At 44.7% G+C, this 16274-nt stretch overlaps 1 protein-coding gene across 2 annotated transcripts; it reads right to left on the bottom strand.

Annotated features, from left to right (window-relative positions):
- Nucleotides 1-552: 552 nt before the first annotated feature.
- Nucleotides 553-15120, bottom strand: dyrk2 (dual specificity tyrosine phosphorylation regulated kinase 2). Of its 2 annotated transcripts, none has more exons than XM_023952304.1 (7): nucleotides 14974-15120; nucleotides 6621-6718; nucleotides 3496-3811; nucleotides 3248-3411; nucleotides 2630-3019; nucleotides 2459-2549; nucleotides 553-1287 (listed from the first exon to the last, which is right to left on the bottom strand). In XM_023952304.1, the coding sequence occupies exons 1-7, from the start codon at nucleotides 15011-15013 to the stop codon at nucleotides 650-652; spliced, it is 1737 nt and encodes a 578-aa protein (XP_023808072.1). In that variant the 5' UTR covers nucleotides 15014-15120; the 3' UTR covers nucleotides 553-649. The 2 variants fall into 2 exon arrangements, with proteins under 2 accessions (XP_023808072.1, XP_011489635.2); XM_011491333.3 differs by lacking the exon at nucleotides 14974-15120 and adding an exon at nucleotides 14486-14895.
- Between the last annotated feature and the right edge of the window lie 1154 nt (nucleotides 15121-16274).

The following is a 16274-nucleotide window of genomic DNA, read 5'->3' as shown; positions in this document are numbered from 1 at the left end:
ACTGCTGAGTCAGAGCTGTAAGATCTACGAGTCATTTCTGTAAAAATATTTATGTGCGAGTTTGATAATGAACTAAAAAAGCAAACTGAAATGTTTTTTTATCTTTTTCTTTAGCTTTAAAAAGGAAATATCAGTCAATGAGAAGAAAACTGCTCTCTGAGAGGTCGGACTGCAGGTTTAGTCTCTTAAGACAGAGAATTTTTTGGTGTTAAACTCAATAATAAATCCAGCTAAGAACATTATTTGCACAGAAAATGTTTTCAAAGCCTTGTTCCCTCCATCAGCACCATGTTGTTGTTGTTGTTGTGTTTGTGAGTCTGCTGCTGCAGAAGGTGGCGTGTTCAGATTGTCTGAGCAGAACCCACCTCAAATTGCTCAAATTGTTAAAAACAACTCGTCTCAAACGGAGGTTGGAGCTTCTGAACGTACCCCAGTTCACAAAAAGAAGAAAAAAAGACTTCCATCCCAGCACGTGTTCACACTCAAGCACGGAGTTTCTATTGGCTGTAGTTGTTTTGAACGCACCCCAGCAACGCTGAACGAGACCGTACGATCTTTAAAACCGGAGAGACCGGTTTTATTCAGGTCCCACCGGCTGCTGCGAGCTCAGCTCTCGTCTCCCGCCACAGCGAGCGGGGTGCATTCACTCTCAGCTGACAAGTTTGGGCAGCACCGTCCTAGGCTGGATGTTGCCATTGGCGTCAGTGATTGCAGCTAAGTTAGTCCTGGTTTTGGAGGAGGAGGAGGTTGTTGAGGAGGTTACGAGCTTAGAATTGGAGGTGATGGTGCCGTCAGTGGTGGCACGTTTGGACGAAGAGGTCTTGTCTCCCGGAGTGGTTCCTGTTGGTGGCTTGGGGAGTCGCCTCCTGAGCCACGAATGGCGCAGAGCCTGGCTCGGCGTCATCCGGTGCGCTGGGTCCCACTCTAAACACTGTTTGAGGAAGTCCAGGAAGAGCGGGTCGTCGCAGCCCTTCAGCGCCGTACTCCACACCTTGCTGCCGGGGGGACCGCGTACCTTCCCTCGCCGCGAGCGTCCTCCGTTCAGCACCGTGGTGCCGTCGCTCAGCGTGGTGACGGTGCAGTACCGCGGGTATCCCTTGGAGGACACAAAGTTCTTGGCCCGCTTGGAGGCATCCAAGATCTTCTGACTTGGCATGCCTAGGAGTTCTATGATGCAGGCGAGCTGGTCGGCTTCGTCTTCCCCTGGTAACAGCGGGTAACCAGTCAGGAGCTCGGCGAGGATGCAGCCCAGCGACCACATGTCGATGGGCATCCCATACCTGGAACCTTCAGAGAAAAGGACAAACCAGAGTCAGCCTCCACTCATTTTCAGGTCCTAGACTTCTTTACGTCCGGCTTGGTGGATTTGTTCACAAGTTTACTTTTCTCCCAAAAGTGCGACTTTGACATGATTTTTTTTTCTTTTTGTTTTGCTGGTGCGACGCATAGTCCAAAAAGCATGGTTTATTTTTATGAATAATGCAATAATGCATTGGAGCTTAATTCCATCATGATGAAGATGAGGAAAACCAGAAAACCAAAGGTCTGGACTCCCAGCCACGTGGAACCGTTTCATCACAACGGTTCAATTATTTTGCAACTAAAGCTACGTTCACTGTTCACATCCCATCATTTTTTAGGATGTCACAGTTTACGTCTGAACACGTCGTGTACCAGACTCTAGTGACCGGACCGGAACCCTAAGGAAGGGAATCAAAGTGACCCGCATGTCCACTACAACCATGCTGCACACGCTCAGAATAACACACTTCAGTCTCCAAGGAAAACTTGGTGCTGGATGTTTTCAAGTAAAAGATGCACAGAAGAACGGAAGTAGCACTTGGTTTTCCTGCAGCTTTATGAAGATTTGAGTGCAAATGTGACATAAAAGTTAATATGTTGCTTTTGCCTCTCAAATTTGGTCCGGTCACCACCAAAAACTACAATTCCCAGAACCCCAGTCCTCCACATGGACTCATTGAAAAGCCCCAACTGTCCTCTGTAGACACAAATAGGACGTCAATCATTAGTCTGCAGCATTTGGGAGATATTCCGCTTTGGAAATGTCCTCCACAGAGGACACATTTGCATCTTCAGTCACGATCAGATCTATGTTTTCATTCTAAACTTATTTTCTACAAAAGTTTGAACTTTGAGAGTTTAAGAGAGAAAACTGTGAAAATGTTCACATCTGTCTAAGAAAAGTGGATAAAGTGTGTAGTTTACAGCCTTAAATCCTCTAGAAATTATTTTAAAAAATAACAGATTTTGTCTATCGCGAGTTATTTTTAGAACGTAACTCCTGCGATAAACGCTGATCGACTTTAATTTGAAATTGCACATTAAAAGGAAACGGACTAGTAGAAGATTGAAGCACCTTTAAGGCCAAACCAGAGAACAAGTTTCCTACAAGTTTCTGTGGTTGGACTCATTCACCAAAACAGGTGGATCTTCTTACCTAGAATGACCTCTGGTGCTCGGTAAAACCTGGACTGGATGTAGGTGTAAACCCTCTGATGTTCAAAGCAGCTGGAACCAAAGTCAATGACCTGCAGGAGACAAAGACGTTCATCCGTTAGCGATCCACAAACCAGAAGTGGTCCTCTACTGCGCAAGCCCGCCGTCCCACCTTGATGCCGCTCCGGCCTTGCTGCTTGAGTAAAATGTTCTCAGGTTTGAGGTCGCAGTGGATGATCCGGTTCTTGTGCAGCGCGTCCAGACACTGCAGGATGGAGTGGGCGAACTTCCTGACCAGCGGGAGGCTGAAGCCCTGGAACTTGTTCTTCTTGATGAGCTCGTACAGGTTCATGCTGAGCAGCTCGAAGGTCATGCAGATGTGGTTGCGGAAGGTGAAGTTCTCCAGCATGTGGATGACGTTCATGCTGGAGTCCTTGTCCTGCTTCTTCAGGTGCTCCAGGATGCGGATCTCCTCCGCCGCCTGCCGGTGGAAGCGCTTCTCGTTGCGGACCATCTTCAGGGCCACGTGGGTCTGAGTTTTGTGGTCGAAGGCCTTCACCACCTGCAGGAGAAGCACAGGGCTCGTGACCTCTGGTCTTCAGAGGATGCACTGGTTTCACCCAACACCACCACAGACAAACACATTTCTGAACATTCAGACAAACTTTGCAAATTAAAAGAATATTTTACAAAAAGAAGCTCAGAAGGAAAAAGAAAAAAAAAGGCAGGTATGACCTGAAATGACTACACTTTGACCACAAAAACCCTGAAAGTTCAGCCGGAGTCGTACCTGTCCGAAGCTCCCTTTGCCGATGACTTTCAGGACTTCGTAGCGGTAGGCGATGTGGTCGTGTGGGACCTGGATGTAAGACCCCTGATCATCATCATAACCGCCGTTGTTGGGACCGCCGAGAACCCCTGACCTCTTCTTTGCGCTTGGACCAATGAAATACACTAAAAGGTTTTCAAAGAAGAAACAAAAATGTTATTTTGTGTTTCCAGTCGGTTCGTCATCTCCGCCCACGGAGAGCGGCTCACCCTCGGAGAAGCTGAACACTTCGTGGTGTTCGAACGAGGACATCTTGGACATGAACTGCTTCATGGCCTGCTCGGCCGTCAGAGGGTTCGTCTTTGGCTTGCTGTCGGCGGGCTTGTTGGAGGTGGCGCTGCTCTGGCGTCCGTGCTGGGCCGCCTCAGAGGACTGTCGCTCTGGCAGAGGGAGGCCTGGCCGGGTGGAGCTGAGTGGAGCCAGGCCGTTGGGCTGAGAGGTCAGGACCGGGCGCTTGTTCATGTTTTCCTCGTACAGCGGGGTGACGTGGACCTGCGGCTCCGCCATGGTGGCTTTGGAGCCCCCCTGAAACATTTCAGAACATTTTTAGTGTGTAACCATCACATTTCCTGTCCCAGTAAGAACAGAAATGGCGTTTTTATAATCCTGGATAAAAATAATGTAACCAAAGACACAGAGATTTTAAGAACATTCATCTGACAAAAATCCGGACTATTTCTTCATCCTGAGCGTGAGGGAACAGCCTCCAACACATGTGGGTTCAAACGCTGCACTTCCCCTCCTTTGAGCATCACATGACCGAACCAGAGGATGACAAACGCCTCCACATGAATGGATTCCTCTGAATCTAATTACCCAGATCCTATTGACCCACAGCTCTCTCCTTGTTGAGTCCCTCCCTGTTGCCGTGGTGACCAGCACACCTGGCTCCTTTCAGATAACCGCGTTGGTTTCACAAACGCTCACACAGCCAACAGAGCGCCTCGGTTCAAAGAGATGCTGGCCGACATAATGTTGGATCAGAACCGGGGCTCGTCCATCCATCCATCCATCCATCCATCCATCCATCCATCCATCCATCCATCCATCCATCCATCCATCCATCCATCCAGCCATCCATCCATCCAGGGCTGGGCGATATGGCCCAAAATAAAATCTCACATTTTATTCTTTTTAATTCGAATTTCCGATTTTTTCCGCCCCCCCCCCCCTTACTTAAGGAAATCATTGATTACAAACAGCAGACAACTTTAAGCAAATTTTGCTTTTATTTAATCAAACGCAAGACAAATGTAACCCCCATTTCTGGAATGAATAATAAATAAATGAACACACTCTTGGAATCAAACTTGCGGCTGGGTAGCTCATTTCTGGGGTCTAAGGTTTTAGTTCAATTAATGAACCCCGTCTCCTCCACGGTATACATGGGTACCATGTCTTTGGCTATATGCAAAGCGGCCGCTTCGTTGATTGTTCTCCACCGTGCCCCTTTCCTGTCATAGGTGCAAAGGATTCAGCTACAGTTAGCTGTCCCTGTTTTTTTGGTCACTGCGGTTTTGTTCGCCTCGGAGAGACTGGCATTTTTCATATTTGGCTGGATGTCTCCGTTTCAGGTGTTGGAATAGGTTTGTGGTGCTGCTGCCTTTGTCTGCGATGGGCTTTAGGCAAATGTTGCAGCGTGGGGGGGGGGGGGGGGGTGTCTCTTCCTCCACGTCTGTGGCAGTAAACCCACACCAGTTCCAAACAATAGATGATTTTATTCCTTTCTTGGGAACAAACTTCCCACTCTCACCGGTAGCCACGTTGTCACTTTCTGTTGTCGTGTGTGCTATGATGTTGTTGTTCGTCGCTTGCCATCCTGCCGCGTGAAACTAACGCTACGGAAGATCTGGGGAGCCAAAAACTCGATTTAGTTATTTTTTAAATCGCCTGGAACAAAAAATTCGGATTAATTCATTCAATCGATTTTTCGGCCGGGCCTACATCCATGAATATGATCAGTTTACCCGTTCTTCCATTCATTCTTCCATCCATCTGGTCTCTTTGCTCCAAATTAAAGAATCTAAATGACAACAGGCCTTTGGATTCCTTCAGTAAAGCTTCATATCTAAGCTTCTCTTGAATCTTTCATCTACACAATATTTCAAAATCTGTTTTAACTGCATCATTTGTTTGCATGAACATTTCAAGTCTTTTTTTTTGTCAATGTTTAAAACCTTTTGCTCATGTGATTGATTCCGTCTCTTTCTGTGATTTTCCAGAGACTAAAGCCGGCAGCTCCGCCACTCTTCACTGACTAACCTAAGCAGGACTTTTTCATTTAGGTTGGTAAAGTTAAATGATCCAGTTGGTGCCTTATTTTTGGTCGGGCAGTGGATCTGTGCCAGTCGTCCATTGCTGTATATCGTATATCATGGTGCGTGAGCATCCATGTGTCTGTGTGTCCTTTACAGCAGCCGATAAACCAATCAGCTGTTAAAGCAGCAGGAGGCTATTCTTAGCCTACAGATGCCTGTCGCACTGAGCCAGTCAACGCCTTGAAGAATCAGTCTTGGTGATTTCCATTGAACTCGACAGACGGGTGGGAATCAACCATGTGACAGATGAGAATCCCACAGAATCCAGATGACGGATCTGTGTAGACCGGATTGTCTTCCCATTTTTAGAAGTTAACTTTGGAGAAATGAGCAGCAACATTTACAACTTTTTTTGTGTCTTCCAACATTTCCCAACCGTTTATTTTTAAAGTATTCTGTTCATTCTTGTACAATGTTTGTAAGAAACACACAGATTTCTGTCAAATCCATAACTTATCAGCTGTGATCATTTACAGCCTTTGAGAAAAACAACGACATACAATAGCTGTTTGTCTAAATATCTCTGCAGTTAAATCTCTTCTTTCTCCGTCATCCAGTTTTAAAAATAAAATAATTGAGTTTCTTGAAGAGATTACGAAACACAAATTGGTTCTAATAAAGTGGTTGCAGGACTTAAAGCTCCTCTCTCAGGAAAAACCTGCCTGGAGCGGGAAGTTAGAGGCAAAGTCTTCTACTGCATGACAGAAAACTTTAGCGGGTCTCACTGCCTTCACGTTTATGTCAGTCTGGGGAACGTTTCCATGGCAACACTGGTAGAAAGTTTGGATTTCAAAGTGGTCGTTCAACACAAACCAAAATCAACTATGAATCAGAACGTCAACCACTAATTACGATATGAATCGTTACACGGCCATAGTTCGGTCATTAGCCACATGAAGAAGGTTTCAGAAAAAGGCTGCTCTTCTTCTGGGTCGGCCGTTCCATCGGCAGCTGTGAAAACACACTGAAAAAACGACCACATGAGGAGCGGCGAGCGCAGGATGGAGCGTTCCTACCGTCAGGGGGTTGTTGGTGCGGAGCGGCGGCAGGGCGACTGGTGACGTGGTCTGAGAGCCGCTGTGACCGGGAGAGCAGACCGGCTCGCCCAATTTGCCTGAAGGACACAGAGAGAGAGAGAGGAGAGTCTGAGGAACTTTCAAGGATCTGCAGAAGGTTGCTGTAGATTTTGACCTTCACACAAACAAAACCCTAAACACTCTACATGAAAAGATGGAATTCCCAAACGGCAGTAAATGAAGAGAGGAGATGCAGCTCTGTGCTGTTTGAACCAATCAATTCACATGTTCTGGTTTGTTCTCTTTAAAGTGCTGATAAAGAAACAGGAGCTCAGATCAAGGACGGTTTCTGCAGCAAATCACCTCTGGTGTTTGGGCTAGCTCATGACCTTCCAATCCCATGAAGTTCAGAAACATGGAATGATCCGTAAGCGTCACGCTCGTCACGGTCATCACTTCTTTGGGAGGAACTTGAGAGTCTAATGGTTTACAGTAATTTAATAACTGAGGAATTTTCATTTCATGGAAAAATACCAGGAAATCAGTGGAAACAAATGAAGCTTGAATTAGACCCAGTTAAAAACAAGCTTCAGTTCATGTGATTCTCCATTATAGTGGTCAAATAGGATAGAATCAGACAGAAATATTTAAAGATTGAATTTCAGAGATGATATCTCAGCACAGAGAGAACCTTGTCCCACCCATCGTCCACTCCTGTTCTGGTTGCAGTCAGTCTTCTATCAACATCTAATGAATCAAACAAGTATCGGCTCAGGGAAATATCAAGTTCTAGTGACAATCTGCTCCTCAGGCCAGATTTTAGTCCAGTCCAGCAAGACAAGACAAACTTCTGCGTTTCCTTCATCTCTTCCTCCCGGTGGAGGACGAGCTTTGCTCAGGTGGAGACCAACTAATACCTTAGGCCCAACTGTCCTTACGGGTGGATACGGGGCCTCTACGGGGGGAAAATGGTCAAACCTGTTCTAGACACTCAGGTTACCCACGCTAAATATCCAAGTCGGGTCGGTGAACCAGCTCATGCTGCGGGCGGCAGGTCGTAGTGAACACTTATACAACACGTAAGGGTAGGCATGGGAAGAAGGCGAGACGCAGGCCGAATGTACAGATTTTTCCTTTTTTCAACCCCCCCCAAATTCTGTGAGTGGTTAGCGATGTTCACGTGATCCGTGCACGCTCCTTCCTGCAGCCTGACTGTTAGCAATGAGGAAATAAGACAATCAAGAGTGTAGTTTGTGTGGACGTCCTACGGAAGTTTAAATATCACGCTCAACACCAACAGTCTCGCCAAACAGTTCAGGGGTGAATTTCTGATGATCTCCTGCCGCTCTGCAGAAACTATGTCCAATGGCTAAAAATGCCATTATCACGGAGAACGCTTTTCAATTAGATGAGACCCTCTTTACGGACCCTCCATGGACCCGGACACCCCAAAAACCTGCAGGACCCGTACAGATCGACCCCCCGTACCGTGACTAAGGTCTTATGCTGTGTCTTTACACACAAACGACTTCCAGTACGTCTGTAATCCATTCTGTCACCAATGCCTAAGGAACATCTTAAGAATGGCGTAAATACAGGAAACAAAAGGTCTCAATATAGTTTCTCTTTCACTAGAACATTCCAGGAGACTGCAGGAATGCTAGAACATTCTCAGATCACACTGTAGCTCATTTGTAGCGATGTTGCATGAAGTTTTACCTAAACGCAAAAACACACAATGCCAAGAGGGGGCCTGATGAGTGTCTTCACCTCTACAGCACCTCTATAGACCACATATACTCACAACACATGGACCGTCTTTGGGTTAAGCGTGTATCCATTTTTGTTGTTTTTTATATTTCAGACAAAGTAAACATCATCATTGTGGTGCAGAGAACACAAAGTTGAAAAAGTAGACAGCAGCAGCAGGTGGTGGATCATGGTTTGGTCCAGTCTGCACAATAACAATATGCGACAAAAATGTTTCCCACAGACAAATTTAAGGTGAACACAAACGTGTGGCTTTTTTCAACAATCTCTGGAGGATTCTTCCCCTGCAGACCGGAACAGACGACCACACGCGGGTTTGGCCAGTACTGACTCGGTTTAAAGCGGTCCAGTTTGCAGCTCATCCAGCAGATTGGCCTGGTCTAAGGAGGATGAAGGGTTTAAAATAGACCTATAATCCCAGAGCACAGCCTGCCTCTCTGCAGAGTCACCTACTTTAACAGCCATAGGATAACAGCACAGAGGTTAAAGGTCGCAGGTGAGGAGGGATGAAGTCCAGACAAAAGCGGAGCAGCAGCCGGCGGCGCTGCCCTGTCTGACCGGCTGTCCCTCAGCGTTTTAGTCGCCGTGGCTGCCCTCAATCTAAGAACTGAGCTCAAAAAAACAACGCCTCTTCGGTTTACTGTCGGCACGGCGACAAAGCAGGAACATGAGTTCAGCGTCTGTGTGTCACCTTAGGACAGAAAAGTGTTTGGACAGGAGCTAATGCACGACACGAGACACCTGTACACAAACAAAACCTTCACAACACAATTAACTGATGTAAACAGCAACTTTCCTGATGAACAACCGTTTACAGGACGAAAAACCAAACTGACAATATTTAAATCTCCTGAAACTTTCTTTATCGTGACTCAAAGCAAACCAATGAAGCCCTAAAGAGACAAGAAGAAAGTGAAGAAAAGGTCAGATAAGTCACGTATGCAACACAGAGCTGCTTTCCTGGCAGTCACATGTTTGTTTTCCTGATTATGACTGTTCTTTACTGCTGCATGAAAAGGGAGCAGATCAATAAATGACTTTATGGACTTAATGAATACCTGGAAAGATGTCTTCATAGATTACAGCCAGACAGAGTGAAATAGCAGCAGCAATAAAAGAAAAACACGATTCCACTAAATCTACGGACGTAAGCGGAAATGACTGAGTTTTTAATGGATCTGAGTCTTCAGTTGATGTTGAGAGGTTTCAGTCTGTGAGTCCTGAGGAAGAGAACAAACTGTTACCACCTATATTCCTTTAAGACCGCTTCTATTTCCTTTATTCTCAAATAAATCCAAATTCTCTCGTTATGCTGATGATACTGTGGTGTTCTCCAATAATACACATGTTAGTTTGGGATGAAGCTACCTTTAAATAATGGGGTGTCTTCATCTCAACTGGCTCAGTGACTCGTTTGTCAGGTTGTTTGTGTAAATAATCCCAAACAATAATCTGATAAAGATGTACAGTGTTTGCTAAATGCTAGCCAACATCAAAACGTTTAAGCGTAAAATGGGAAAAAAATATTATTCACATTCAGCATTGAAGCATAATTTAAGATTTTTTTTAAGAAATCAAGTTATTTTTGATAAATAATTGCCAGTTTTATGCTGGTTTATGGTAGTATGATTAATATTATGGGAAAACTGAGGTTCATCATAATGTCTGCTGTTCTGAAACCTTTTTCTAACAAATATGTAATTGTTCTTTTATAAACCACCTGCTGTTTTGTACTAAACTTCCTAATGTTTACATTTTTATGTCTTTGCTGATGAGTTTTAGCAAGAAGATGTCATTATTTTTCCCATATCTCATCCCGTCTGCTTTGCATCATTGACTCAGTCTTTGCTGGTCGAATAAATACTAAATAAATCTGCAGATGCGATGAGAAGAAAGATCAGGTTGGAGTGAATGGGATCAGGTGACCTCAGTGTTTCCTCCACCCTCCAATCGGCTGATTCTCAAACGCTGAGGCAGACAGATGGTCTCTGCTGCTGCTCCGCCTCTAATCTGAGTCCTCGCTGTAATCCAGCTAACTAGGAGAGCCGGCTCACACTCTGCAACTGCAGGAACACGGCGGCTGCAGCCAAAACCTACAGATGCAACAATCGGCTGATCAAATAACCTCCACGGTTCACACAGACTCTGGAAAGAAGCTTGGGTAAGACGTTCAGCAGAAACACGATGAACTTCTGCAGCGTCTGAGACCGACGTGTCAGCAGTTAGACTGGACTTTACTGTCCAGTAAGAGCGTCAACAAGAAAATCAATAACAAGAGCGGCATCTCAGACTCTGCAAGCCTCAGTTAGGATTCTGTCAGGAAAAAGCCTCTTTTGTCTGAAGCAAACAAAACAAAGAGAAACGCTCTGATGATGTTGAAAATCTGAAATCCAGAGGTGATTTTAAAAACTTATCAATTCAAGGGTTCAATGATTTTTTCACAGCGTGATTTATCACAAAGTATTCCATATGAAAAAGACGTTTTCCTTTATTTCTGGAGCTGAATACAGCAGATTCCTATCATTACAGTCAGGGGACTAAAACTTTTGATATACCGTACACAAACTTAACTCTTAACAGGTTTCCAATCATGTTTTTGGTCTGAAAAAATAACTGCAGACGCAGTTCTCAACTAATTTCAGGGTCATGTAATCTGCAGATACTGGCCTTCTTTCCAAGAATAATATCTGACTGAACTGACTAAAATCAACCATTTCATTCCATAAAGAGTTTGTTTCCATCAAAAACCTGGATTACAGTGCAGCTCTGCCTTTTCCCCACTCTTTGGGGTTCAATCTCTGCGTACGATCACTGTGGGCTGCAATAATGCAGAGTTGAGGGAGTTTTCCAGAGTTTGTCCGGCCGTGAACGCATCCCTTCTGCAATACATGCCAGTATGGAACAGGAATCTCCAGAGTGGAAAGCACATAGTGTTTCCTCCGCCCCACAGATGCGCGCTGCCAGAACCGGCACAGCAGAGCTCTGAATGTGAATTCGACACCAGGCTGGAAATGCCAGCAGGCCGGCGAGCACGCCCGGCATGCCGCGACCACATGCTCCCAGAGATGTGACGCTCTGCGGGTCCCGGGGTTACAGAACAGTGGCCAAGTTCAGAGAGCAACCAGGAAATCGCTTCAGGTTTCTGCAGATGAACCTGAGTGTTTTCTGCTCATCCAAAAGCACCTGAACATAGACACACAACATCTGTGCAAAAATGAACATGAACAGGAAATAAGTCCCACTCCGACCATCTTCTGATGGATTCTCTGTTCATTTTGATCATCTCATTTTCAGACAAAATCCAAAATCCTGTGTCGTTCTCTAGGACCTGGTTTCTACAGAGCAGCAGGAGCTCATTCGAAATTCACCTCTGAGTTGTGGGCGGGACGGTTGGAGCGGGAATGAGCCTCAGCTCATTTCATAACCCCCTTGTTTACTCTCTCCCCCTCTAGCTTACAGCCCCTTACACCCCAACCTAACATTAGCGCTGCAACAAAAACGGCAGCAACATCGGATCTATCCAGACAAACAGCTTGGATCCAGATTCCAGCTCAGACCAGGAAAAAAAAGACGTCCATGGATCTATTTGACTGACAGTGGATGATCATAATGGGGGCGGAGCTTGGAGACTGTGGCATATTTTCAATGCCATAAATACGATCTTTTTCAAACTGCATTTTTTTATCTGCTCCTGATACACAACGATTTGAATAAAAGAATGTATATATATATATAAATACTCCGGAATGCAAATTTAAGCTTAATTCTATGTATCCATGTCCTCCATCATCAGAAAAATAACAAGAACATTTTAAGAACAAACAAACATGATCTTCATGAGAGTGCATCTCTAAACTCACCGTCTGGTTTAAATGGACAGCTCTAAAACACTGGAAACGTCAAAAATCAAAAACAAGAGCTGTATAAACCAGAAGTGGAACTTTATGACTAAAATGAGGAAGAGAAAAAGAGATTCCTGTAAAGAAAAGGTGGATCTATAGATTAGATCAATCGAGATAAAAATAAGGCCAACTTTGCAACCTTCTGTCAGAGAAAATTCTTTATAAAAACTCTGAAACCTCTAGAGCAGCTGGTTTTCTGGAGTTAAATGAAGATATTTCATTAAAAAATACATCTTTCATACGCTGAGACACCAGAAACAGTTACACCTGATGAGCAACATTTACCAAAACTTATTCCTGAAGACAAAAACAGGTGAGTCACTGCTTTTTTATAGTCTTTCTAAATCATGTTTCCTGTTGTTTCACATCTTAATTTGACTAAAGTCTTATTTCTGAACAATTCTGTGCGAGTTGGAATTAACTGACCACTAAAAATCCTCATTTTTGCATATTTTTCAGGAATGTGCTACAAAGATGTGCTGCTCAGAGATCCATTGCATGTTTCTGATACCTTTTGTTCAGGAGCGGTGACATCATAGGCCCAGATTCCTGACAGCCAAAGCACGAATGTCAAGCTCAACTGCATTTGCCCCGTCCGATTCCTTGTGCTTCTGTAACTCCCAAAAAATTGCTTAAGGCCGTGATAGCAACTTCAAAATAAAAGCTTGAACAAAGAATTGAATTCCCAGACAAAATGAAAAAGAATTGCTGCAACAAAAACACCAGTCGCGCCTGAAAAGAGAAAAGGGGCTCTATAGACTGTATGTTTGACCCAAAAAGCCACAAAGATCAAACTAAAACGTAAAAAGATGAGAAGGACTGAAAGATGTGTGTACTTAAAGATCACAGGACAAAAATGTCAAAAAGAAAAGTTTCATCAGTCAGAACTGCAGCTGATCTGCTAGACAACTGTCAATCATGATGACAATAACTGAAACTTGGGCTCTGCAGACAACGAAGAACCACAGCACTCCATCTATTCACCCCACACTCCTGCTGGTATGATAACTGTGTCAACAAACAGGTCTCTGTTCATCAACAGTTTGCCTTCTGCAGCATCTGAACCCGCTAGCGTCTAACATGAAGTGGGGAACATAACTGGAACACAGCCTGAGGCAGCACAGACTGTCACCATGCGGGCCTGAGGAGGAAACCGGGCTGAGACGGATCCTCACACAGATCTAGATTACTCTAAAGTCAACTGATGGTACCGCAGGTGGAAACCAGGACTGCAGCTGAAATAAACACACTCCCATTGGTCAGCGTTAAAGGTGAGAAAGCTGCAGGTGTTTGTGTGCGCGATTCCAACACGTGAAGATGTGCTAATGAAATGTCTGGCATGCCATGGCGTTAGGCTGGATCGGCTCTGCCTGGATTCTTACTCAACCTGCCGACCCAGTCCACAAAATCCAACGGAGGCGGATTCCTGATGATCCACTGGATTTATTCCACTGACTTCAGCTGCATGGTATACGTACATGACACTGATCAGTGAATTGAACCTGATGCTAGTACTATAACTGATAACGACAGTTGTTATAATTGCAGTTTTAGCTAAAAGCCCATTTTTATTAGCATAAAATGAGAAGTAACTTAACTAAAAGTAGAATTCCGACAAATTTAATTTTTCCCAATGTGCACCAGACAAGTGAGCTGTACTGTAAATATGTTGTCCTTTTTTATTTCTATTAGCTAAGCCTTTAGAACAGAAGTCTTTATGCTAACACAGCAGGTAGGTTTTAGCTAGTTTTTATTTTTTTTATTTTTTTGTAACCACAATTTACGGCGGTTTTCCAAAGGTACATGTTAAAAATATATTTATGCGGCCCATAGAAGATATAAAAGCAATAATCAGACCAACAGAAATACCTGCACTCATATTACAGTTGGTATTATTGATGTACTACTACTACATAACACATTAGCATGAATGCTAAGCTAACTCGTTCTGGATGTTAAAAACATCCGTTTAGCCGTTTACATGTGTCGTGAAAGGTAGAACAACAATTTGAAATGTCATTAAAGGGTAAAAGATCCAAAATCCACAAATAATATAAAGAACATTTTGTTTTTCTGCTGCCAGCAGCATTATTAGCGGACTGTAACCGGAAGCTCCAGTCCGGTAACAAACGCCTCCGTAACACCCATGACAACAATGTCGGCTCATTAAACCACATCTATTTGTTTACTCACATACTAAATGAAGCGATTCGGAACCGAAACCGGGCTTTCCTCCTGTCAGGGGGACCCAAAAGGAGCCGCATACACTCAGGCAGGGAAACGAAATTGGTGTTCCACCGGTGAGGCTTCGGGACCAGAAGGAGCCGTAGGCTGGAAACCGAACCAGCAGCTCTCCTTCTGCCGCTGTCACTTCTCATCTAACGGCTAAAAATAAACCTAACAGCCGGACCGACACCTCCACTTCCGCCGGTTTCCTCTGCGCGCTCGCGGCGCAGATTCTCCTCCGGTCATCTCGGGAGAAGACGGTGGAAGTACCGAGCAGTCAGATGCACAGAGAGAGAGACGAGCCGCAGGAGCGGCGCTGACAGGCGGATACCGGAGCCCGGCGCGTGCCCGGCGGCGCCCGTGACCCACCATCCCGCGCGCCCGGACCGCCGCGTGCCTCCCGCGCGGCCACGGGCCTCGGCACCGCTCTGCGGGCTAAAGCAGGCTGAACTTACCCGTCGGGAGGACCGGGGCTCCGGGCTTCTTGGTTAACATGGCGGCCGCTCCTCTCCTCTGGTCTCGGACGAGCAGGACGCCTCCTCTTCCTCCTTCTTCAGCTCCTCCTCTTCCTCCTCCTCTCTTTCTAATCCTGTTACTTTGTTTACACTCCAGCAAGGCGGAGAAAAGTCACCAGTCGCACTTTCACCTCCGCAGATTTCAGTCCATTCAATCAAACATAATATTTGAACATTTCTGAGCAGAAGTCCTTTGATCTGCTCACCTGTCTCACCTCTGGTGTCAAACCCACGTCACAGATCTCGAGGTTACACTGCAGTGTCAGAAACGGGACATTTAGTGGGAATGGTCTCAGAAAATAAGCTAAAAGGGTAGGAAAAGCTCCTGTTCTGCACCTATCTGGTTCTATTTGTGAAACATTTAGCATTAATCCCATCTATTGTCTGAGTGAGATCCATCCCTGTGACAATGTTTTAGCTGTTGTTGCTTTGCATGTTTTATTTTATTTTGTATGATCTTTTTGGAAGTGTGACTCTTTCAGTAGATTTCTTTAGACCGGTGGTGCCCCCTGGTGGTGATTTCTGTGAATGATCAATTGTCCATATAAGTCTCTGAAACGTGAACCCTCATCCTAAATGAAGAAGACTGTTACACATTAAATGCCCTTTTGCCCAAAGTCTGTGGGTTTTCTTCTCTATTATCAGATTGTGAATCTCTGAGGATCTGAGGCTGACTTCCTGTTGCCTTCCTCCTCAGCACTGTTGTCTTCTGCCCATTTGTTGCCTAGCAACAGCCACAAAAACAAAGATTTAAACACCGTGTTCTCTCTGTTACGCTAACTGCTGTTTCTGCTTTGACCCATCTGTCCACTGAATAAACTATCCAACAAGTGGACAGATGGGTCAGTACTACAGTATATCAATTTACTGTCTTTCTCAAGGTTGAAGACTTTTGCTTAGAGTGATTATATAGTTCTATTTTACAAAACCTTAAAATTCACTGTCTGCTAAGAAAGGTCCAGTTACAGGAAATAAACAATAAAAGGCACATTTCGACCAATGCCTGCAAATATTAACGTCTTTAAGCTTTTATACATAGTGGAAGGTCTCTATTCATTCATTGAGCACATGGTTTTCTATGTTTATGGGACATGGTGCACAAACATTTTACTTCTATCAACATTGATGCCTAAAGTGAACTTTGGACAGCTTTGACTCAGCCAATGTTTCAGATTTCCCCCAAAATGATTATATATTTTATTGTTGCCAGCATTTTTTCACCAATAGATGAATTAATGCAA

Source organism: Oryzias latipes, chromosome 23 (genome assembly GCF_002234675.1).
Source record: "Oryzias latipes chromosome 23, ASM223467v1".
NCBI classification, from domain to species: domain Eukaryota; kingdom Metazoa; phylum Chordata; class Actinopteri; order Beloniformes; family Adrianichthyidae; genus Oryzias; species Oryzias latipes.
The sequence above is the reverse complement of the archived record's forward strand: the minus strand, read 5'-3'. Positions and strand labels throughout refer to the sequence as shown.

Excerpts from the sequence above, each read along its gene's own strand:
- dyrk2 (XM_023952304.1), bottom strand. The coding sequence starts at position 15,013 with ATGTTAACCAAGAAGCCCGGAGCCCCGGTCCTCCCGACGG. Across the intron at positions 3,812-6,620 it reads GCACCAACAACCCCCTGACG|GGGGGCTCCAAAGCCACCAT; the intron begins GTAGGAACGCTC and ends GAAATGTTTCAG. Across the intron at positions 1,288-2,458 it reads AGCACCAGAGGTCATTCTAG|GTTCCAGGTATGGGATGCCC; the intron begins GTAAGAAGATCC and ends TTTTCTCTGAAG.